General features: G+C 41.5%; 1 protein-coding gene across 1 annotated transcript in view; it reads left to right on the forward strand.

Moving 5' to 3' along the window:
- cpamd8 (C3 and PZP like alpha-2-macroglobulin domain containing 8) overlaps positions 1-24,923 on the forward strand; it is a 45,927-nt gene that overhangs the window by 3,261 nt on the left and 17,743 nt on the right. The window contains exons 3-29 of the mRNA XM_063892167.1: positions 113-135; positions 1,052-1,217; positions 1,542-1,594; positions 2,567-2,584; positions 3,202-3,256; positions 3,480-3,593; positions 3,902-3,986; positions 4,287-4,395; positions 4,644-4,871; positions 5,156-5,326; positions 5,422-5,550; positions 5,674-5,872; positions 6,045-6,223; positions 7,788-7,937; positions 8,250-8,411; positions 8,510-8,652; positions 9,267-9,329; positions 11,462-11,693; positions 14,823-14,976; positions 16,555-16,685; positions 16,838-16,889; positions 17,098-17,396; positions 18,925-18,993; positions 19,082-19,238; positions 19,492-19,668; positions 20,670-20,751; positions 24,692-24,848. Coding sequence (XP_063748237.1) covers positions 113-135; positions 1,052-1,217; positions 1,542-1,594; positions 2,567-2,584; positions 3,202-3,256; positions 3,480-3,593; positions 3,902-3,986; positions 4,287-4,395; positions 4,644-4,871; positions 5,156-5,326; positions 5,422-5,550; positions 5,674-5,872; positions 6,045-6,223; positions 7,788-7,937; positions 8,250-8,411; positions 8,510-8,652; positions 9,267-9,329; positions 11,462-11,693; positions 14,823-14,976; positions 16,555-16,685; positions 16,838-16,889; positions 17,098-17,396; positions 18,925-18,993; positions 19,082-19,238; positions 19,492-19,668; positions 20,670-20,751; positions 24,692-24,848 — 3,557 coding nt within the window. The remainder of the gene's footprint in view (positions 1-112; positions 136-1,051; positions 1,218-1,541; positions 1,595-2,566; positions 2,585-3,201; positions 3,257-3,479; positions 3,594-3,901; positions 3,987-4,286; positions 4,396-4,643; positions 4,872-5,155; positions 5,327-5,421; positions 5,551-5,673; positions 5,873-6,044; positions 6,224-7,787; positions 7,938-8,249; positions 8,412-8,509; positions 8,653-9,266; positions 9,330-11,461; positions 11,694-14,822; positions 14,977-16,554; positions 16,686-16,837; positions 16,890-17,097; positions 17,397-18,924; positions 18,994-19,081; positions 19,239-19,491; positions 19,669-20,669; positions 20,752-24,691; positions 24,849-24,923) is intronic.

Genomic DNA, 24,923 nt, shown 5'->3' on the forward strand with positions numbered 1-24,923 from the left:
TAAGAGCGCTTAAAACTCCTGGATATTATTACTTTCACACACATGTTTACACAGATTTCCCAGAATGAAAATGCTCTTCCTACAATAACATATCTTCTTGTTTCCATTTTAGACAAAGGCACCATCAAACTAAAGGTGAGTCTATCTGTGTTCCTCACTACGTTAACATGCATGCTGCTTTCCAGAGATGTTTAAAATGCACTGCTGCTGGTTAGTGGTGACAGCTGCACAGTAGTGAGAATCCCTTGTCCGCTGTGTGCACATTCCTCAGGCAACATGCAAATCAACACTAACATTATTTGTAATGCAACATCTGTCTCTGCTCATTCATTGGGAATAAGGTAACAGCCTCGATATAATATGCAACAGCTGTTGACGTGCATGTATGGTCCGCCGCCCCCGAAGGCTGGAATAGATCAATCTAGTGTACACAACCTCGATTCTTCCCCGCTGTCTCCCTCTCCCCCTCCCTGTAACCTCCACCCTCATTCTCGTGAAGTACAGTCATGTGTAGTGTTATAGCGTGGCATCTTCCTCTGGTGTTTAAATACATTTTCTTTTATTCCTTAACATCTTGAATAAAGGTGATTTTTTGTTGTTGTACTTTAGTAGTTCTTATTTCGGTTTCATCATACAAACATATTTACATTTGAGTCAGCAGTTTATTCCATTTCATTTAGCTGTCTGAAGGAGCCAAAATATTGAAGGAAGACATGAATGACAACAGTATGAACAAGAAATCAATAAATAAGTCGAAAAATATCCAGAAAATAATAGACATAAAAAAAAGTCGAAAAATATCCAGAAAAAAATAGACATAAATAAAAAAATTAATAAGATAATGATAATAATTTAAAAAAGGGGGAGGGGGCGAATTAAGTTGAATTTGGTGCAGCAGCTTAGTGAACATTTCAATCCTTCCCCTGTTGACCTAATTCACTTTTGATAAATCTGGCACACTCTGATCGTGTGTGTGTGTGTGTGTGTGTGTGTGTGTGTGTGTGTGTGTGTGTGTGTGTGTGTGTGTGTGTGTGTGTGTGTTTGCCACCAGGTTCCCACTGGGCTGAGAGGCCAGGCCCATCTGAAGGTGTGGGGGAACCGTCACCTGACAGAGGGAGGTTACATCTTCCACAACTACACCACCGTCACAGTGGAGAGCAAGGGCACAGCTGTCTTCATCCAGATGGACAAGCCCATCTACAAACCCAAACATAAAGGTTCCCTCATGCTGCACCTGCTAGTTAATCACTTAATCACCAAACAGAAATGCAGCAGAGAGCTCAGACTCATTTCTTTTTTTAGGGTTTTGCCATAAAATCTAACTTTTGGTTAATTAAAATCAGCCCAAAGATGGCGTCATGTAGAAACTGAAGAACAAATATGGAAATACATCCTTTGATCCTGATCCTGCTGCATGTTCGGATGTGATATAGTGATGGGACACAGATTCAATTATACAAACATAAGCATTGATGCTTTTAAGTTAAAAAGAGGCAGACCTTCTATATTTTACAACATTGTGTTTTTCTTCCTGCCTTTAGTGTTCATCAATGTCTACACAGTCACCCCCGACCTGAGGCCAGTGAATGACAAGGTAATTCAAAATGAATGTCATGTCAAAGCAAATTCAAAAGAAACAAAATACCCCTAAAAACATTGCAAACAAACACGCCCCTCCAGACGAACAAACAATAAAGAATTTAGTAATAGTCTTAAAGTAACCCTTGGATGCATCTTATATACTGTAGGTTTTGTTGCATTTTACCGCATGGTCTGCAAAGTGTAAAAGCCCAAGGTTGCCTCCAGAGGGAATTTCTCTCCCACACGCTCCCCCTCCAACTGCCTGTAACACCTCCATTGAAGTCCTTTGTTTACTTCTGTAACATAGTGACATCAATATGTAACAGTCACACTTTTATTGGCTAGTGCTCCAAATCCTTGTACGTGATAGATCAATCAGAGCAGATTGGGTTCCTTTTTCAGACAGAGGGTGAAAAGAGGTGCTGCAGCACAGGCAGCATGAGAAACATAAAGAGCTTTTTGAAGCATGTAAATATGTCACATTAAAGGCTCAACATGAACCAGAAAATGAGCATAGGGCCCCTTTAATTAATATGCTAATGGTTAAATATGTTATTCAAAAGTTCTACAATTCTGTCTTTACATTATGCAACTGATACATCCACCTTTTCACCATATCAAACACAAACATACTTTTCCATCTCTTATTGCTGGATTTAATCGGAGAAACCTGGTCTGCTGGGAGTTCAGAGAGATGTTCAGTTACCTGTTTTCATGAGCCAAGCTAGAACCATTTCTGTTGGAATGTGAGAAATGGCTCCAACTATACTGTGCAACTGTGCAGACAGACACGTTATTGATGTGTGCAGCTATAAAGGTCCGCTGCTGGTACGGGGCAATCCTCACTTTCACAGATGGATGATTGTTGGATAAGGAGTGAGAGGGGAGAGGCGTCGGGGAGGAGGGTTTAGGATCCTCTCTAGGATTTACAGTTTGTATCTATTTCATAACGTCTTGTTTTTGTCTTTCTCTCTCTTTTTTGCAGATTGAGGCGTATGTTTTGGTGAGTGGAGTCTGGCGGGACCACCCAGGGGACAGTGGCAATTTAAGTTCCCAGCCTGTGCTGAGATTACAGAGCAGGACTCAGAGCAGCTCACCTAGATAACAGGGTGCTCTTTGGAACAGTGCGAGGATAAACAACATGAAAGGAAGCGCTTCTTCTCTCGGCTCTTGGTTTTGTCTTTATCAAACACACACACACACACACACACACACACACACACACACACACACACACACACACACACACACACACACACACACACACACACACACACACACACACACACACACACACACACACACACACACACACACACACACACACACACACACATTTATTGTCTCTCTTTCCAGATCTGGATTTTGTGTAGGGTAAATGCATGACTTATGGTTAGCACCAAGCACATATATCTTTCTTTTGTGCCTCTGTCTTACCTGCAGCTTATGCATCCACTGAGGAAAAGTTGTAGAAGTATTTTTCAAAGGTCTTGGGTTCATGTTCAGTTCAAAGGCTGTAAGACTACACTCAAAAATGACAGAATATGTACGTAGTTCAATGCTTTTTGAAGTGAAATGAGTCATCAATGCTGGTTTCTCAACCCTTATTTGTTTTGTTAGGATCCAAGAGGGTCCAGGATGGTCCAGTGGAAAAGTCTGAAGTCTGTCTGCTGTGGTGAGCCACATCTTCTATCATTTATTTACACCATCATTACACCAAGGTCAGAGATTCAAATATCATTGCAGTGGTTAAACGGATAATGTTTTTACTGTAGGAATACATTTTGGACTTGCACTGCAAATCTTCCTAGCACAAGAAAGATGTCTACTGTGGTATGTTTATGGTTTTTCAAGCATTGAGGCATTGAAGGTGTTAACTGGATTTCTCTGCCCTGCAGGCGTTGTGAACATGAGTTTCCCTCTGTCGGACCAGCCTGTGTTTGGAGAGTGGTTTATATTTGTGGAGGTGCAGGGCCACACCTATAACAAGTCGTTTGAAGTGCAGAAATATGGTGAGACCCTTTATGCACAAGCTGCAGCAGTCAGTAGCTCTGTTTATCAAGAGTAGAGTACACTAAAATGTAGTTATATCTTGTGTTATTCTTTTGTATTCAGATTTTTGTGTAGTACATCAAACTTTAGAAGCTCCACTTAGTGTTTCATTGTTGAATTTCACATTATTCTTATACACATTTTAAAGAAACTGTACAATGAGTGTTGTTATTTGGTGAAGAAAGCCACAGGTACAAGACGTTATGATACAAAAAAACACCCAAAAGTCAAATATGTTACTGTAATGTTATTCTGTGCTTTCTCACAGTGATGCCCAAGTTTGAGTTGATGATTGATCCTCCAAACTACATCCGTGATCTGAGCTCATGTGAGCAGGCAACTGTCAGAGCCAAGTAAGTCACTTAAGTAGCCCCGGGGAACACGGCCAAAATCTTCCATCACAATATAGGGTCATCATGCTGTTGAGGCCCCTTAAAGCATGATGAGGATTTTCTGAGAAATTGAACTTAACTTGTGCAATGTTATACATTAAAACCATGTATCATAGCTTTATCGCCCAGCCCTACATCAAGCAAAAGTGCCTCTCCTTGCTCTTTGAGAGGAATTTCCCAAAGCATTTAAGTTGTTCTTTGATTCAATAACATTAGCTGCCTTGTAGAGATCTGACATGGTCTGGGTTTGATGTTGTTCAGGTATACGTTTGGGAAACCAGTCACAGGGAAGTTGACAGTGAACATGACGGTGAATGGAGTGGGGTACTACCGTCACGAGATGGGCCATCCTGTGATCAAAAACATGGAGGTCAGTTCATTTATCCCCTTTTCAGCTGCTCTGTGTTGAGGCTGCTGTTTATGAAGTTTATAACACATTCAAGGTTGCTATGGAAGAGGATTGTTGATTGTGTCTCAATTGTTAGTTGGAGCTGAATTTGGTTAATACTATTATTACCACACAGTACATTCTACATAATGATTATTATTATGGGCGAGCCGTAGCCCAGCCACTAGAATTAAGTTTCACACATTCACAGCCCCTCTTCCTCCTCGTAGATCAAAGGCTCGGCAAACTTCAGCCTGTGTGTCAAAGACATGATGCCCGTGGATGTGGCCGACCACTTCAGGGGAACTGTAAGCATTTGGGCGTCAGTGACCAGTGTGGATGGGAGCCGGCAAACCACATTTGACGATTCAACACCCGTCCATAAACAGCTGATCGACATCAAATACTCCAAGGACACTCGCAAACAGTTCAAGCCTGGTCTGCCCTACAAAGGGAAGGTGAGAATGTGGACACACTACTACTGTATGTACACAAGACCTGCACTTTGATTTGCATAAGACAAAAAGATGTTAAAGATAAAAACTGAAACGCAACAAATCCAAACGCACCTTTACAAATAGTTCAAGGTAGAATAAGTTTGGTTTTTACTGTAAGTTTATATAAAAAGGACAGTAAACATTAAAAAACAGGATAAAGATAAATGAGGCTTTTATTGTTTATTTATATTACCCTCTTGTTCTCTCTTGAATTTACCTACTGTTTGTTAACTCCCTCCATTGAGATCGAGGTTACCTACCCTGATGGGAGTCCAGCTGATGGGGTGATGGTGCGTGTGAAGGCGGAGCTGACCCCCAAAGACAACGTGTACACCAGCGAGCTGATCTCCAAGGACGGCCAGGCCACGTTTGAGATCCCCTCCATCCCCACAGCAGCCCAGTATGTCTGGCTGGAGGTCAGTGGTGGTAGTTTCCAATGTTGTAAATGATGTAAACAGGGTGAAGTGAGAATGTAATTGAAAGTAAGTCTTTGTTTGTTTGGTTGGAATAGACCAAGGTGACGTCCATTGATGGTAAGACAGTGGGGGACCAGTACCTGCCCAGTTACCTGTCCATCAGCAGCTGGTACTCTCCTAGCAGGTGTCACATCCAGATCCAGAGCCCCGGAGCCCCACTCAAGGTCAGTGATGCCTTCTTTTGAAGCTAACCTCACTGGGAGTTTAGTACTAACAGGGGTAAACCACAAAAAATGAAGTCTAACAAAAATGAAATATAATTAGTTTCCATGTTTGTGTGTGCATAGGTCGGCCAAGAAGCAGAAGTGGCTTTTAAATCTACCTGTCCCTGTAACTTCACGCTGCACTACGAGGTGGCGTCCAGAGGGAACATCATCCTGTCGGGACAACAAGCTGCCAACCTGACCGCCTCGCACCGAGGGAAACGGGCGACTGTCACCTTCGACAAAAACATCCATACCACCCAGCTGCCTCCATCTCCCTCTGGTAAGATGTTTATCCTGTATTAAAAAAATGGAATACAAATGTTTTATAAATATACAAAGTTCAGTAAAAACTTGAATATCAAATAATGTGAATTGCAACGAAAATGTGAATCTGATTTTTCCTTTGATAATCTTTATGAAGACTGTGTCCTCACTTCTTGTCACTCTTCCAGGTGTTGCAGGCTCTTCCTCCTCCCAGGCGGAGATGGACAGCTGTGTGTCGTATCTACGTTTCCCCGTCAGCCACAGCATGGCACCGCTCAGCCGCCTGTTGGTGTACTACGTGAGGGAAAACGGAGAAGGCGTCACGGACAGTCTGCAAATCCCCATCGAGCCCGACTTTGAGAACAAGGTTTGGATCATCTAGAAACCATATATATGTGGTTTTATTTTAATAACCCGCTTACATTCAAAGTTTATGGACATTAACATTATTATATTAGTAGGCTCATCAGACTGTCCATTATTTATGCATGGCATTAAGAACAGAGATGCTTTCATTCTAGAGGATATTCTAAATGCTACGGTTTGTTTATTATAACAACAACCAAATTCTAAGATTTAAAATGTGAATTGTTTGCATATTAAAAATCAAAGCTTAACTGTTCAGACATAGAAAATATTTTTAGCTTTTTCAGATCCGATTCACCTTCAAAAGTAATTCAATAGGCCTGTTGTAAGGCCTTTCCCCCTGATTTCTTCTGATTATAACTCTCTCCTTCTGGTTTACTACAAACTAAAGGGCTTTAATGTTATACATGATTGATATTAGCATAACTCACTACAAAACAATGTAAACAAAATGAACAAAATCCTCTTTTTAAACTTTAATTTATGCCACTAAAAGCATTTTTCTGAAACACCCTTTTATTACTGTAAAAGTGAATGTGACTAAATGTTGCTTAAACGTTGAAGTTGGATGTGAATTAGTTATAATAAAAATAGCTTAATAGAAAAAAACGTGGAAAAAGTCTGCATACATGTTGGATCTGAGTGGAGGTATCCATGCAGCAGCTCGGTCCACAGTGATGTCTGTAAACAAACAGCTGTGTTGGCCTGGGAGAGCTCCACAGTTCCTGCCTGCATTAGGTGGAGTTAACTCCCTGAAGTATTTACAGCTCCCTGGTATGCCATTACAACACTCTCCGTGAGTGTGTGTGTGAGTGTCTGTTGGAGGAGGGGGTTGTGAGGGCATGATGAGACAGAGCACTGCAGGCCGCAGGCAGATGAGTGGGGTCGTGACAGCGCAGAATGACAGGTTACAGAGTGGTGAAAGGAGGGCAGCGGAACCGATTAACGGGGCTAATTTGTGACTGCGCGCTGCCGAAAAATACTTTTGACATGTGAAAGTTTACGGCCGACTCTCACCATCCCTCCCCTCCTTCAGAGCCTGTAGTTTTCCACTCTCTGGCCTTATGTTTCCCACCACATCTTACAGTTTAACAGTATAGGATGGAAATGTGTCTAATGTATAGGAAACAAACATTCCTGCGTAGGAACTGTCATGCAACACTGCCAACTAGTGCTGAAACATTCAGTGAGTTGATTAGTTCAAGCGATCAATAGTAAATGAATCAACTTTAATAATGTATTTCTCACCATGCCATTTATCAGAATTAAAATCTAATTCTACTGGATTTTGGGGGATTTTCCTGGGTCCAAGTATGCAGGTACCCCCTTTCAATGCTGCATCTTAAATACATGTTTGGCTCCATCTTTCAAATGCAAGGATTTTATTTACAGAAAATGAAATTAATCAATAAATAATTATCATAGTAAGTTGTATCTCTACTGCCAAATTAGGTAGCTGAGGTTGTTCATACAGTACGGGTCCAAAAAACTTTCAGGCTAGTCCATATAAATGTTAATTTTATCTCTAAAGTGTTGTGTGTTGAATTGTGTTGATTGGTTTGCAGGTTTCTGTTTCTCTGTCGAGTAACGAGTCTCTGCCCGGGGACCCTGTGACTCTACGTGTCCGTGGAGAAAAAGGGTCCTGTGTGTGTGTAGCCACTGTCGATAAAAGCCTTTACCTGTTGAAGCCTGACTTCCAGCTCAGTCCAGACAAGGTCAGTTAAGTTTCAGTTATATTTAACAATCCTTATGTCCATGTTAGTATGTGTAAGTAGCTACATCTTTATGAAATGCTACAAAACATGATATTAATCCAAAGAAACCATCACTTGAATACTATAGAAATGGCTACAGAAGCAATTTGGGGTTAAGTATCTTGCCCAAGGACACTTTGCCATATTGACTGCCGGATCTGGGGATCGAACCACCAATTAATCCGATTGGTAGAAGCCCATTACACAACCGCCCCACAGTCTTATTGGTTGTTTGTCTTAAAAGAAGTCTATGAATGTGTTTCCTGTGTGCAGGTCTTTAAAGAGCTGGCCGATTTCGATGTCTCGGATGCCTTCGGGATTCCCAAAGATGACGGACACTTCTGGTGGCCAGGGCTGTCTTCAAGGAGACGCAGGCGCTCCTCTGTGTTCCCATGGCACTGGGACATCACCAAGGATGCACGCTTTGCTTTCTCAGTGAGAACACACACTTCGTTACAAAGCATTTAGTGATGCTATGGGGATGAAAAATAGAAATCATTGTATGTTTTTATTCCTCTGTTTGTTTACCACAGGAAACAGGGCTGGTTGTGATGACAGACATGGTGAGTTTGAACCACCGGCAGAGTGGAGGCATGTACACGGACGAGGCCGTTCCCGCCTTCCTGCCGCACACCTCCACCTTAGTGGCTGCCATGCACTCTCGACCCACAGCCAGGTAAACAACCTGCCGTAGAGAAGTATCTTGCACAGGAGGTCATTCATTTGTTGAAAAGAAGGCTATTGAATAATGAAACCTCTGTTAGGATGGCCCCTTTATGTGTTAGATGGTCTCTCTAACTCCCTCTATTTGAGTATATTCTTTTTAAAATGCCCCTGATACTTATTACATGTCCCTAATTATGAAAGACATCAAAAACAAGTTATTGAAGAAAATCTACTGTGATCTTTGTCTGGACCACACACAGTTAATTAACATCTGCTTTTCACTTGAAAGCAAACTCATGTGAGAGCAATACTTACTTAATGCTCCTAGAATGATATTATAGCGATACCCATGTCAGTGTTCGTCATGCCGGGGTTGAAAAAAGGTCTCCGAAATGAGTGATGTAATAAGAAAGACATAAACATGACAAAATAAATGAGTTTGTTGTTGGTGCACATTCCTTAATGGCACGAACACTTCTCTCTTTAGTGATGAACAGTAAACACATGACGTGACTTAGGGATTGTCACTGTGGAATTCACAATAATACATTTTCCAATTATGGTGTTGTTTTATTGTGAGCAGCTGAAACCCTTTATTGATGTCAGCTTGTGTTTTGGTTGCAGAGCAGAGAAGCGAAGGCGTACATTTTTCCCAGAGACTTGGGTGTGGCACTGCCTCAACGTCAGGTATTTAAAACTTTTGTATACATATTTCAAATGGGTGTGAGTGTGAGTTTGTGGGTATTGCATGCATGTGGCTAATCAGGTGCAACATATTGTGTATATCTGGTGGTCTGAGTGGAGAGGAGCAAAAACCTGAAAGGATGAAATAAAGGGAGTTGCGAAGGGACAAATGTAGATATAAGGCATATTGTCGTAAACTTTATTATTTCTGCCTTTGTTGTTTTAAATACTTCCCCTCACACTGAGACCTGTTCTAACACCGTGTCTTCTGGTTTAATTAAAGTCTATAGCTGTCTAAACAGTCGAAATTGTTTTAAACTGAAGCTTTTCAAACAAACAAAGGGAAATTCTTTGCAGCATTTGTGATAACTCCTGCTATTGATGTTGTTAACACACACAGATGTGTTTGCTTCGGAGAGACACATCTGTGTGTAGAATATATTTCAATAAACAAACATTGAGATATACAAGCATATTAGAGGGGATTTAGTTACATGGCACTTGATTACAACAAACTTAAAAGCCGTTATTTATATTAAAGTCTTGCCCCAAACAAAAGAACCTGATTTGTGTGGCTTTAGAGCATAGAAAACCAAACTTGGAGATAAGCAACATTAGCTAAGTGTGATTCTGTGAGCAGAAATTGGTTTGGTAAAAGTCTGTTTCCTCGTTTATGTCTTAATATTTTTTTCTTGTTCATGTTGCAAACGGAGCTGCTGTGATATAAGAAAAGGTTTAGGTTTTACCCGACAATCAAGTATTGTTGCAATGTTCCGTAATGTATCGTATCGGAATGTATCGTAATGGAATGTATCGTAACGGAATGTATCGTAACGGAATGTATCGTAATGTATCGTAACGGAATGTATCGTATCGGAATGTTCCGTAATGTATCGTAACGGAATGTTCTGTAATGTATCGTAACGGAATGTATCGTAATGGAATGTATCGTAACGGAATGTATCGTATCGGAATGTATCATATCGGAATGTTCCGTAATGTATCGTAATGGAATGTATCGTATCGGAATGTTCTGTAATGTATCGTAACGGAATGTTCTGTAATGTATCGTAACGGAATGTATCGTATCGGAATGTTCCGTAATGTATCGTAACGGAATGTATCGTATCGGAATGTTCCGTAATGTATCGTAACAGAATGTATCGTATCGGAATGTTCCGTAATGTATCGTAATGGAATGTATCGTATCGGAATGTTCTGTAATGTATCGTAACAGAATGTATCGTATCGGAATGTTCCGTAATGTATCGTAATGGAATGTATTGTATCGGAATGTTCTGTAATGTATCGTATCGGAATGTTCTGTAATGTATCGTAACGGAATGTATCGTATCGGAATGTTCCGTAATGTATCGTAATGTATCATATTGGAATGTTTCGTAACTAATGTTCCGTACTGTATCATATCGCTTCATATCTAATCGTAAGAAACGTACGAAATGAGAGGGCGAATTTGGTAGAGAAGATTGGAATTCGAGGTTAGAAAACAGCAAGTGAAGATGGGAGATTTGAGAGAGGAAAGGTCCCGTATTTCCCCCAATCTGGGTGTGAATGTGCCTCATTTCAAGTGGGCGATGTTGGAACGGACTGTCACTTTCTCAACAGCTGCTTCCATTCATTTTCAGCCAATGTAAATGAACTGCCCATAGATTTCCATATGCTTGATTCCTTTGGATGGGACTTCAGTTCTGCCTAATTTCCTGCAAACTCCAAAGCTCTGATTTCCCTTTAAAAGTCTATTAAAGTGGGTTTTGGGCAACTTTGATCAAAAGAAACAGCCTGCATGGAGTTTTTCAACTTTTATGATATCCTGCGACCGTTTGCCAACACCAACATTACATTTGCCAATAATGAGTCAGTCCATTTCATCCAAAGAAACAGATCCGGTCAACACCTGACTATCCCCCCACCACTTATCCATTTTAGCGTGTTTACTGTACTTACATTGGTGCAGGTGTTGGTGTTGACACAGGTGTTACTCACATAAAAGTGATCTGCCGTCATCAAACACATCCTTGTAGTCTGCAGCTTTTTTATTGCTTTATGAAAAGATGCTAAAACTATTTTCTTTCCAACTAAATTTGCCACTCAAGTTGTGCATGTGTAACTTGCAGCTCTGAGAGCGGGGAGGCCGAGCTGCGATTGGAGGTGCCGGACTCGATCACCACATGGGTGACAGAAGCCATCGGCCTGTCGGAGGAGAAGGGTCTGGGCTTAGCAAAGAGAGCCGAGCTTCGAACCTTCAAGCCCTTCTTCGTTGACTTCACGTTGCCCTACAGTTTGATCAGAGGGGAGCAGACCAAGGTCCCCGTCACCGTCTACAACTACCTGCCAACCTGTGCTGAGGTAAGATGGTGAATGAGAGGACAGATCAACAAGAATCACCTTTAAATGGTGCAGCATATGTGCCTTAAGGATCATCAGCAGACTTTTTCACTCAGTACTAACGTCACACTCTTTATCTCATACATATGAAGAAGAGGACAATGTACCTCTTTACAGGGATAGAGAATAAAGGGCCATACTCATGTTTCAGCCCATAACCTGCTAAGTGTTTGCATGTAATATAACGGTGAGCCATGTTTTAAAAGAAAGTTAGTAAGGAAATACGATTTTAAGAGTATATGCCGGTCTTCAATTCTGAATTTACCCAATTTTGCAACTAACAGGGGTCCAAACCACACCAACTTAGTTCATTAGTCAGGTCCATAAATATTTGACATTGACACAATTTTCATTATTTTGGGTCTGTAAACCACTACAATGGACTTGAAATCAAAAACTCCATATGTGCTTTAAGTGCAGACTTTCAGCTTTGAGGGTATTTACATCCAGATCAGATGAATGGTGTAGGAATTATGACACATTGTATGCGTGGTATCCCCTTTTTAAGGGACCAAAAGTAATTGGACCAAGTAACATAATCATAAATAAAATTGTCACTTTTAATATTTGGTTGCAAATCTTTTCCAATCAATGACAGCCTGAAGTCTTGAACCCATAGAAATCACTAGACGCTGGGTTTCATCCCTGCTGATGCGTGCCAGGCCTCTACTGCGGCTGTCTTCAGTTGCTGCTTGTTCTTTTGGCAGTTTCCCTTCAGTTTTGTTTTCAGCAAGTGAAATGCATGCTCAATTGGATTCACGTCAGGTGATTGACTTGGCCATTGCAGGAATTCCTCTTTGGTTGCTTTTGCAGTATGGTTCAGGTCATTGTCCATCTGCACTGTGAAGAGCCGCACAATGAGTTCTGAAGCATTTGGATGAATATGAGCAGATAATATAGCCCGAAACCCTTCAGCGTTCATCCTGCTGCTTTTGTCAGGAGTCACATCATCATTAAATATAAGGGAAGCAGTTCAATTGGCAGCCAAACATGCCCACGCCATAACACTACCACCACCATGCTTCACTGATGAGGAGTACGCTTTGGATCATGAGCAGTTCCTTCCCTTCTCTATGCTCTTCTCTTTCTATCATTCTGGTACAAGTTGATCTTTGTCTCATCTGTCCATAGGACGTTTTCCAGATCTGTACAGGCTCTTTTAGATGGCTTTTAGCAAACTCTAATCTGGCCTTCCTGTTTTCGAGGATCACTAACGTTTACATCACGTGGAGAACCCTCTGTATTTGCTCTGGTGAGGTCTTCTTTTAATTTTTTACTTTAACACAGATACACCCACCGCCTGGAGATTGTTCTTGATCTGGCAAACTGTTGTGTAGGTCATCCACCACAGTGGTCTTCTATGGTCTTCCAGGTCTTTTGGTGTTGCTGAGTTCAACAGTGCGTTCTTTCTTTTCAAGAATGTACTAAATAGCAGATTTGGCCACACCTAATGTTTTTGGTATGTCTCTGATGGTTTTTAATGTTTCAGCCTAATGACGGCTTGCTTCACTGGTAGTGACAGGTCTTTGGACTTCATATTGATAGTTGACAGCAACACATTCCAAATTCAAATAACACACTTGAAATTAATTCTAGATCTTTTTTCTGCTCCTTGTAAATGAACTAATGAGGAAATAACACACACCAGGCCATGCAACAGCCGAGCAGCCAATTGTCCAATTACTTTTGGTCCCTTAAAAAGAGGATACCATGCATAAAATGTGTTGTAATTCCTACACCATTCACCTGATCTGGATGTACCCTCAAAATAAAGCTGAAAGTCTGCACTTAAAATACATCATTTCAAATCCATTGCTGTGGGGTACAGAGCCAAAATAATGAAAATTGTGTCAATGTCAAAATAATAATTGGTTCCCCATCACACTTTTCATACTTTTTTGATAGGCTTGCTGGTGAAACAGGTATTTAATTGCCTTTTATATGCCCTTAATAAGGTCTTTAAATTGCACTCTTACATCACTTGTGCATTAATGTGTTAGTTCATGTCATTTGTACGAGAAACGACACATTGAAGGTCAGTTAGCATCAACAAAGATGGACTGGAAGGACACGAGTAACTGACAGTGTCAGAAAAAGTGTTAAACTGCTAAACAAACAACAAACAACAACATCCCGTTACGTGATGTTAATGACTATTAATGTGTGAAATCTCAGCACGTGGACTTTCGCAGTGTAAGGACATGAGTAGACAACATAGGCTGTCTCCTCAGTGGGAAGGTGACGTTAGTTGTTTCATACAGCCCGATATGACAATCTTGTTCGAGGGCTTTACAATTTAAACATTACAGCACAAGATCAATCCCCAGATTAAGTCCAAGTATAAACATGTCTGATATAAAGTCTGTGGAGACACAGAGCATCTACCAGGTGCTGGGAACCATCCTAAAAACACATGATGTGCCTCATCGGTGATGTCAAAACATTTCGATAATCAAAGCAAGGCTTATTATGGAACGATTGTAGGCATATTGGTTCTCACGGACTAGAAGTGGTGGCCAAAGGAAGCGCAGGTGGTTTTTAATGTGATATTATGGGATTAGTTTGGAAGTATGTTCAAGCGCTCACTCTGTAGCCCTTTAAGCTCCGTCCTGGCCTTAAATGGGTCCATCCTGCGCTCCTCTCACATGACATCATGGTGTTTGCAGATGAGCCCGTTAAATGGCCTGTGCGTGTGCTGCCCTGATGTCATGTTAGGTGAATATACAAACCAGAGTAGCCCTTGCTTTGATGTCCGTCCCAGCAACATGTGATTCCTATATTTCCTGCTTAGTTATTTACGACTGGTGGCGTGTGGATAAAGAACAGTTAAAAGATCCCTCCGCATTACTGAGCCTCTGTGAAAATTGGACAATGAGTGCAACTTAATCCTTCAGGGAGCTCGAGAAGCATGAGTCAGTGAGCATGGAAAATTCACAATGTGATTTAAAAATTCTCCCTCGCTTTCCGAGCTTTGAGGAGCACACGCTATATGAGGGAGGGGCGTGCCGGCAGAAATGATATCACTGTAGCTGTCAGAGGAGATCAATTGCCTCTCATTTATCTCCTCTTCTCTCCTTTCCTCTCACACAGGTTCATGTTAAAGTCTCCGTCCCCAAAGGCATAAAGTTTATCGGTCACCCTGGAAAGCACCATCTGACCAGGAAGAAGTGTGTTGCTCCCGGAGAGGCGACACCCACCTCCATCGTGCTGTCGTTCACTGAACTAGGGTCTGCAAACATCACAGGTACTCGAGTCAAGTCAATTATATATATAGCATATTTCACAAATCATAAATCTGTTTGAAGGAGCTTACAATCTGTACAACTTAACATAACGTATAGGGTAAAGAATCACCACAATAAAACTATAATGGGGATAAAATGGAAGACAGCAGGTGCCATTACATTTCTAAAAATTGAAAAAGGAAGGAGGACTTTTAATCAACTTTTGAAATCCATCATTTTAAAAACCTTTTCAGGCAGTGTTATTGGGTTTTTACATTATGTTCCTGAATGCACATTTAATGGTATAACAAAGGAAAGGTCACGTGGCAAATTCATATAAATTTAACAGATATGAAACATTTTGTACCAGGCATGTAGCTTCACTGTTGGTTAGAATAAAAGATCAAATGAACCATTAGCAGTTAAAATACTGCAACAATTATTATTATCTTTCCTTATCTTCACAACATATGAACAGAAAGGACGCCTTTGTTCTTATCTTCAATATTGTTTTTTATATTCATCAGTCCTAAGGTAACAGAAGAAGACAGAACCAAAATAGAAACTTGACCAAAAATCAAAACAACCTTTATCTTAAGGTATGATTCAAAGTTTAGAAGCCAATGAAAACAATAGAGATTAGATTGTGCTGCATAATGGACGTTGCATAATTGGAGCTGCTAAGTGGCTTAGCACTTGAAAGAAATATCAGCCTTTCACCCGGATGTCGGAGCCTCAGTGTGATGCCTCACAAAAAGGCAAGCCTTTGACTTAAGAGAGCCAAGGGGCCGAGCTGTGTGTGATCTGGTCCCCCACACACAGTTACAAACAGTCCCCTGCACAACGCATGTGAGAACAAAGCAGGCCGGCAGCGGGGGGGCAGCCGGAGCTATGCTGTGACACTCAGTGGCATGTTGATGAGTTTGCAGGTCAATGGTGGTCAATGGGCCCCCCACGGCCCCACTCCTTGTCCCCTGGCCCCTTGTGTTTCCCTCTCAGTTCACACACACAAAGAGGCGCCACTGGCACGGGGCCACATTTCCAATGTGCTTCCAGGAAGTAGAACGTGGAGTCCTCTTACAGACATGTTGTCCTGTGTAACGTATGTTGATGTCCACACATGACGTAACAGACGGGGCCTTGTTGTGGTGTTAGTCATGTTTGACTTCACTTTTTGAGGTTTTCAAAATTCCTTGAAAGTTTGGAAGCACTATGAAAGACATTTTTCCAATAAATTCCCAAATAGAGAGCAACGTTTATTGACTTTATAAAGCACCAGCCTCAATGTCTACATTAGCAAAGGTCAAAGCAATATCGCCACAAGTCACAAGTATGACTTTTGACTTACCATACTGAGTGAGTTTTTGATTCTTTATATGGGGTTCAAGATCTCCGTTGGCAAAGGTCGAAACTGTTTTTGCATAGTATTCCCAGTAGACCAAATTCCCAGGTCTACTGTTAGCATTTTAGTGTTAACACTTAACTACATATAGGGTGGAAACAAGCCGAGGGGAGTCACAATAGTTTGACCATTCTAAACAACCAATGGGATGATATTGTGCTGTGATATAATTTTCGTCTTTGTGCTGTCCCAATAGCCCGCGCTATCGCCTACAGTGAACCAAGCTGCTGTGCAGATGGACTGCAAGCCGGCAAAACGAGTAACGATGTGGAAGATAGAAGAACCCCGATCGGTCTGGATTATGTTCGTAGAACCGTCCAAGTGGAGGTAAGAGAGCACATATTTGAGCGTTAAAGACTTGCTTTGTATATTTTGTAATTATTCAATATTATGTAGGAATATTATATGTTGAAACCTTTATTATTTTCTTAATTTATCCCACTTTTCTTCCTCCTTGTCTTCCTTAACTCTCCTTGCAGCCAGAAGGCCTTCCCAGGGAATACACCTACAGTGTCTTCTTCTGTCCCAATGGTCAGTATGGATTTATTTTCCTGATATTGTATAATTTTTCAATAATTTATCAGGAAACCAATGTGAGATCATAGTTTTCCTGCTGTATCATCTCCCTAAATGATGATGAATTAAATTCATATATGCATTAATTCTATACTAGTGTGCTGTTTCATCTTATAAGTGTACAATGCGTTTTTCAAGTGTCTTTAATATTTACAATTTTCAGAGAGAATCCACATTTCCACCCCCAACAAGTACGAGTATCAGTATGTGAAAAAGCCGGCCAAGATGAGCCAGTTCCAGGTGGCAGTGAAGACGCACAACGACGCCCACTTCGCCCTCTCTGCCAGCCCCCACGACAGTGCGGAGATGCTGGAGATCGTGCTCGGGGGCCGGCAGAACACTCGCTCCTGGATCTCGTTGGGGAAGATGGGCGAGCCTCTGATCACTGCGGCCACACCGGGCATCCTCTCCTGGGACGAGTTCCGCAGCTTCTGGATCAGCTGGAAGGGAGGCGTGGTGCAGGTGAGGAGACCAAGGAGCTGTAGTGGCAATTTGTCCTCAAACGAAACCAAAAAACAAGGGCTTCTACAACATCTCTTGTCCTGTTAAAAATAAGATATGCCATTCCTGGGTGCCTTTTACGCCTCAACCTGTCTACTCATAAAGCCTAAAGATGCCTTCCAAACAAAAGCAATAAAAACGACTCAGATGAATTAAGAAAATTACACTAGAATTATGTAAATAATTCCAACAGGAACTGTAAATGAAAATATTGTATATAAATTATGAAGAAGTCTATCTCCAGTACCGAGTGTCAGGGTTAGGGCTTATTCTTCTATCACGACATATATCCCAATATAGCCTGTTTTCTCGTCATCCAATACATTAATGTAGTATCAATGAAGTAAGCATATAGTAAAACCTATCTTTATATATGTGTAGTATATGTGTCTGTGCTAATAAAATACTTGAAAAATGAGAAGTATTTTATCAGTATATTAAGAAATTATTGCAAAATGAATAAATATTTCCAGCTATAAACAGACCATGTTAACATGCATGCACACAAACACAGCGTTATCAGATTAGGCAAGAGTTTGTTTGAACTACACTGGGGTATTCCCGTTAGCAGAATTCTTGGCTAAAGGCAAGCAGGAGTCATCGCAATAAACTGATTGATAATGTGAAGTGTATACAGATAAAAATCTTCAAATGAAAGTCCGTCACACTATTTAACATTACATTTTTTGAGAATTAGAGAAAAGTGTGTGCTTTTTATTGTTCATTTTGACAATTCGGTGTAAGTTTGATCCCAAGAGTCTTCAATTTAAAGACGATTAATTGCCAAAATTCAGTTTTGTTTGGATGAATAGATGAATTGGTTTACTGTGATAAACTGGCAGCAATTAATTGGCTGTTTAGCATGTAAACATATGAGAACCTAGATAGATATAACGTCCTGCAGCAACAAGTGCAACAGATTTATGTTTAGATCATAGGCGGATGCCACAAAGACACAAAGAGAAGAGAGTGAAAAGGACCCAGCAGGCCATGGGGTCTGTGTGTTAGGAGGACTGGCGCCACTTTTACTGGCATGGCTTCCTGTAAGGTCACGCTTAACGGGCCGATGTCAGCGAGGACAATCAGTGATCCATGGCCGGGTGCTCGCATGGCACTCAGTGACTGGCACAGCATTATCCTCGAGCCATTCACCGAAGGCGGCAGTTAAAAAGCCTGCGTATTACAACCCCAACAGCATTTACTTTCCTGGGGACGATGGCATTTCGGGGTTGAATGAGCCGTGGGTCTTTAGTTTAGTATGATTACGCAATGTAACTCTAGTAGAGGAAATGTGCTCTACATGGGTCTGTTTGTATATTTGTGATGTGTGTGTGGGAGGTGGGTGACCAACACTTGGCAGAAGGACATTATTAGCGCTCAGTATGAGGGGAGTCCAAAGAAAGCAGCAGTTACTTTTTAAAGTGGCTTCATAATGATTTCTCCTCGACTGCTAGATGTTTGTTCAGCCTGTGTGTTTTTTTCTCTGCAGGTGGGCCATGGTTTACATCCATCAAATGAGTCAGTGATCCTGCAGTGGACAGGCCAATTCCACGGACAGGTTTGACTCCTTTTATAGCATTTATATACTATTCACAGTATTTCATCTTTACAGATTCCCTTCAAAAGTCATTTCCTTGTCCATCCAGGTTCGTCATATCGGCTTCTCAACGGGCTGGGGGTCAGTCGGGGAGTTTAAGATCTGGAGGAAGGAAGACTCTGATGAGAACCACAATGAGGCCTTCACTCTGGGGGTCCCGCACAACATGGTGCCTGGATCTGAGAGGGCCACAGCGTTTATGATTGGTAAAGTTCGAAATGTCATTTAGCTTTTAATCCAAAGTGACTAACATACTGGGAGGTTTTGAGGATTGGTATTTTGCCCAAGGACACTTCAACATATTGACAGTGCGCATATACGTAATATTTATTGTGTTTACAGAACATTAGCTTCTATTACCTTCATTATACGATATCCTTTCTAATCCTTAAAGCTTTATTTATCTCAGTCAAGATGTACATGTGCCTTATATTTGTTTTATGTGTGCAACTGAATCAGGGGACGTGATGGGGCCGACCCTCAATAACCTGGACAAGCTGCTGCGGCTGCCCTTTGGATGTGGAGAGCAGAACATGATCCACTTTGCCCCCAACGTCTTTGTTCTGAAGTACCTGCAGAAGACCCGGCAGCTCAGCTCTGACGTTGAGACGGAAGCAACTGACTACCTGCTGCAAGGTACAGAAGCTAAAATCACATTCTGGCTTTCCTTAACATGCTGATATCAAATCTGACTCTGACCAAGTGACCTAATGCTGAGCGAGAGACAAATATTGTTATGGTGTTTTTCTGGAAACTATTGGAGAATAGTCTTCCTTGGATTTTGTTTGTGTAACCAGGACGCCTCGATTTGCTTAGCACTAAACACTCTGGACAATGGATCAGAACAGGAAGACCAACAGATCAACATTGTCTCAACTTACATTTGCAAAGACTCACCTTCAGTAGTCTCGCTAGACCTTCTTAAAGTTGTTAAATTAGAGGCTCCTCCAAAGTAGAGAGCCTCAAGATCTGAAATCTGTTAAAATATTTTAAGTTTAAGCATCATTAACAGTGGGAACTCAGCTGCTGGGCTGTATTAAGAACAGGAACATACCTACTATGATTTCCATATTAATTATTTATCTATCGTTTACTTGGTAGGGACAGATACAATATACATTGACAGACTGAAAACAGCTATCCAATGCAAGTATCATAGTGTTTATAGCAAATGCTAGTTTGCAACACTCATCCCTAATGTTGATGAGGTTTTTGTGAACTGCATAAAGAGCATTTCAAGGAGGTCTGAAAAATAATGCATGTGGAATTGGTGCTTTAGCCATTCTCTGCATGAACTGTATAGAAGAAAAAGAGCCACTACTTAAATTGACACTATAGAACATTAAACACAATTTACTTTGAAAACGGTTTACTCTTAATACATATATCTTCTTGGATGAGTTATCCTTTTACAGTTTGTTTACATTACATACCGCAATTGAAGGTTCCCATTATCCCGTTTAACAAAGCCTCTGCAGTGATGGAAATGTTCAGTTGGGAGTTTTTACAGACTTGAGCGACTGATTGTCTCAGTTTAACCTAAAAAAGTGTCAATAATCGTACTCATTTCTCACTTATTTTGAGGACTTATTAAAAGTACGCTCACAGAAACTCTAGAATGTTTTATTCTCCTCCAGGCTATCAGAGACAACTGACCTACAAGCGGCAAGATGGATCCTACAGCGCCTTCGGAGAGAGGGATTCCTCGGGCAGTATGTGGTAAGTCATTTCCAGGTGTAGCTGTGGGAGTTTACACAACTCATACCAGCCAAGCTATGCTTAGCTGTACCCACATTCTTCAGCTTTAACTGGGACATAGGTTGCCGGCCAAAGTAATGAAGTTTTTATCAGCGTCTCGGTACGCTGAGCTCAGATTTATCTATTCCTGTTGATGTGTTTAAATCTCTGGTTAGTTTTTCCTCCCAGTGTTTATTTCAGGTTTACACTCCCTGTGGGCCGACAGGCAGGCAGAACCATCTCAGGATATTTATAAAAGTGAAATCAATGCTCTCAATGGGGAGCTCCACTGCTGGTATTTGGAGGCCCACGCACAATGTGCATACCTCAGGTTGATTTATGAGCTGAGGTGGGTATTATGATATTTAATAGAGCTAGCGCTGTGAAACAGCAGGTTACATAAACGGCAGAGAATCATAAACAAACTGCATAATTGGATCCCTGAGGTAGGCAAAGCTGTCGAGATTTATTTGCAGTTAATCAGGGTTCATATCCGTGGCACTGAGTGGAGCCCTGCTGCTTTGGCCCCGCAGACAAGCTCTTAATGCCACTATTGGAGACACTATTACAAGTTGTCTGGAGCCACTTCACCAAATGGCTCCTTACCTTTTTCTGACATTGCCTAGCAAGCAGAGCATGCCTCTTAATGACTCACCACCTGTGTGTAATTGGTAACATTAAACTTCTATGGAAAGCTGTGTCTTCCTGTGATGACTGTGAGAGGATATGAGGATGTAACGAGCTGCGGTTTGGAGTTTTTCTTGGCACCTGAGGCAACAAGTGTGGGCACAGCTCACAGGGTGAACCTTCTGTAAACCTGCATCAGACACTTTATGAATCCATCAACAACATGTTTGCATCCAAAACAAGCCTGGCTTTTTGTTTTTGGTTCCAAAGTTCAGGGGTAGAGCAGTGCATTTACGGCCTGCTTAAAAGCACCCGTAATGCAGTGTTAATGTATTCCAGCTTGTAAAAATGCATCTGAGTGGAAATTGACAGGATCTAATGAAAAGATTGAACTTAATGACAAGGGCTGGCAGTGATGTTTTGGCACTGCCCATCTCCGGTGCCAAGGCTGTTAACACTGCACACAGAGGGCTGAGAGTTCACTGATTCAGAGTCAGGGCGACACCGACCAGGACTGATGGGGCTGATGTTTTCAACCACTGGCTCCTTTTTATGTTGAGCTCCATAAAAATTACTGCTGTTTTGTTAATACAGACCAATATTGTGGTTGGGCGTGGGTTTGTGCAAACATTCACAGGTTTTTTTTATTGCCATACTTGTGAAAACTTTTCCTCAACTACATTTATTTCCTAACCACTGATCCCAGATGTAGGCCATTTAACTAAACATAACCTTACTTTCAACTTTAACCATTGGATATTGGATGCAAACATGTTGTTGATGGATATTCTGCTCATTTTCAATATCATATTTGTATGTAGTGCCTCTACTGACATGTCTCCATGCTTTAATGTTCAAAAAGCTCTTTATGTTCCCATACTGCCTGTGCTGTGCCCACCCCTTAGCCTATCACGGACAATGTGTTGGAGCACTAGCAAATAGAAGCATGTAGTGTATGTAGTGATGTCACTGTGTTACGGATGTGAACACTCGAACACACTACAGTAAAGGGGATTTTTGGGGGGGAATAGCTCTTTCTTTTAAACGCACACTTTTGGATTGTGTAATGTTCTTTCCATCTTTAAACTTAATCTCAATACAAACAACATCCCAGCCCCCTGCTGTCCTTCCTCATCCTCAACTCTACATTTTATTAATACAGGAGGCCCCAAAGTGTCCATCTTATAGCTGCGAGAGAAAGCCGGAGTTTTACCTTCCTTTAATTATTATATTATTTTTCATTTTCTCTGGCAGTCTCAGAGCTTGGCTGTACATGTTACGACTGGCATGGCATTTGTGTCTGCCCAAAGACTGATCTGACAGTGTTAGCGGGTTTTGGGGGCTGAATACCAGAGATTGTAAGAACTGATATCTGCTGGTGTATTAACATACTGTAATATCTGTTTCCAGTCCGGTGCCAAAATGACAAGCCCATGTATCTCTCTTTCCTATGATGTAGCTTCAGCCTCATTGCATAGGTATGTAATGTCAAAATACAGCTTTCTATAGTCAATGTGCACGGTCAAAAAAGAAGAGGGCATGTCACAAACCTATCATCCACAGCTGCCTGCTAAATCAATCCTTAGAAACCAATTATAAAATGATAGACCTATCCTTACAATGGTAAAAGAGCGTTGATCATCCACAGGCAGACACTTGCTAACAGTTTCCTGGTGTCTTTTCTTAGTTTAGTTGCAAAAGTATCAGCAGCAGCTCCTGATCCATCATTTCAGCTTCATTAGCTCCAAGGCATGCTGCTCCTAAAGGTGAGTTCAGCTCAAACGTGGAGCAGATTTTTGCCTCCCATTAGTTGTGCAAATACTGCTTATTTTCTGGAGTATTTCACAACTTGTGTACCCTCAACCCCAAAAAGATAGCACAAAGCTAAGCAGAGTTTAATCTTACTTTGCTAACTTTTGTCCAAGTGTTGATTTCTTTTCGTTCTGTCGAAAAATCTCAAGGAAAATACGCTTCTGCAATACAGCTTCATACAAATTCTTTGCTCAAATTAAACCAATTTGTCTCGGATGGATGCCTGACTTGCATCTATTAACATCTTTTGATTGTGTCTCTAAGCACGCTGATGGTCTTGACACACCTCCACCCTAACCCTAATGCTTTTAATACGGACACACTCCCAACTTCTCAATATATGAAAGCACAAAACTTGTAAGGTAACAAATTCTCAAAAAGTCCTACTCGTAACATCCCTATTTAACTTGTAAACCATTATTATTTAACACTCATATGTAATGTGTTCTGTTGACCTTTGGATCTACCCTTTGAAGTATTGAGCTGGATAAGCGTAGCCCAGAGAGGAAACTCAGGAACAGGAGGAAGAATAAGGAGGTGGGAGAATTTGGAGAGGGTAGGAAGTGAGCATCTCTAGTGCTTCCTTCATTCTGAAACTAAATCCTATTTACACTCTCCATTACCTTTCCCTGGGGCCTGACATTCAAAGCCAGTGACACAATGTTACTTAACAAGATAGAAATTCCATCAGGCTTGCAGCTTTATTCCTAGTTCTGTCTTCGGGGATGAATAACATCCAGCAAGGGAAGATTTAGTGTTTCTCTTTATATGAGCAAAGTGTCCTTTTTCCTACCCATCTCCCCTGATGCTCTTTCTTGGATTGTGCTCTCACTACCAGAAAGTAAAACCTGTTTGTTTATTTCCTCATATCCATCTCTTGTTTCTTTCTTTTTATGGTAAGCAGATCATCCTATGAGTCGGTTGTGTTCAGGGGTGCTGTTAAGGAATGTCTCACTGTCACTGAGGAGTTGTTGGCCCAAGCCTGCCTCTTGGGATCACTACCGGGAGGTCTGTTGTTTATGGATGAGTGTGTGTTTATTAGCTCAGCCGTTGTCCCCCAGGGCTGACCTTGGCCTTTTTCTCCGTGGTTCCCCTGGTCCTTCTCCACCATGGCCCACTAATACCACGGCTCATAAACTGCACCTCCAGGCCGGTCAGACTCGCAACCTTCGTCCCTGGGATTTGTGTTTTGTATAAGTTGCGGAAAGCTTTTGGGACTTACAGTACATGCAGGAATATATGTCGGATTTCACAAGAGCACAGCTGGTGGATCCTGTAGCGGTGATCAAACTCTGCCGTACCCCTCTTCACTCTTCTTTCTTTTCCTTCAGATGGATCTATACATACCAGTTTGTTCTTGTTCTATCTTTGATAAAACATCCCTCCATCAACAGCCTTCTCTTTCAGCCCCTGTCTTCCCATGTTGACGGATTGAAAGTCTTTATCCATCTCACCAATCCACCTCCATCTCTTTTTCTACTAGGTTGACGGCATTTGTGCTAAAGTCCTTTGCTCAGTCTCGTGGTTTCATCTTCATTGACCCCGAGGAGCTACTTGCAGCCAAGTCCTGGCTCATCAAACATCAGCGAGACGATGGCTCCTTCCCCGCCATGGGACGCATCCTCAACAAAGACCTGCAGGTAAAATATTCTCCAGACTTCTTTGAGTTATGAAGGATTCTATGGCATGAAATTAACTTAAAACAAATGTGTGCA

This window comes from Eleginops maclovinus, chromosome 9, assembly GCF_036324505.1.
Source record: "Eleginops maclovinus isolate JMC-PN-2008 ecotype Puerto Natales chromosome 9, JC_Emac_rtc_rv5, whole genome shotgun sequence".
In the NCBI taxonomy this organism is placed as follows: Eukaryota; Metazoa; Chordata; class Actinopteri; order Perciformes; family Eleginopidae; genus Eleginops; species Eleginops maclovinus.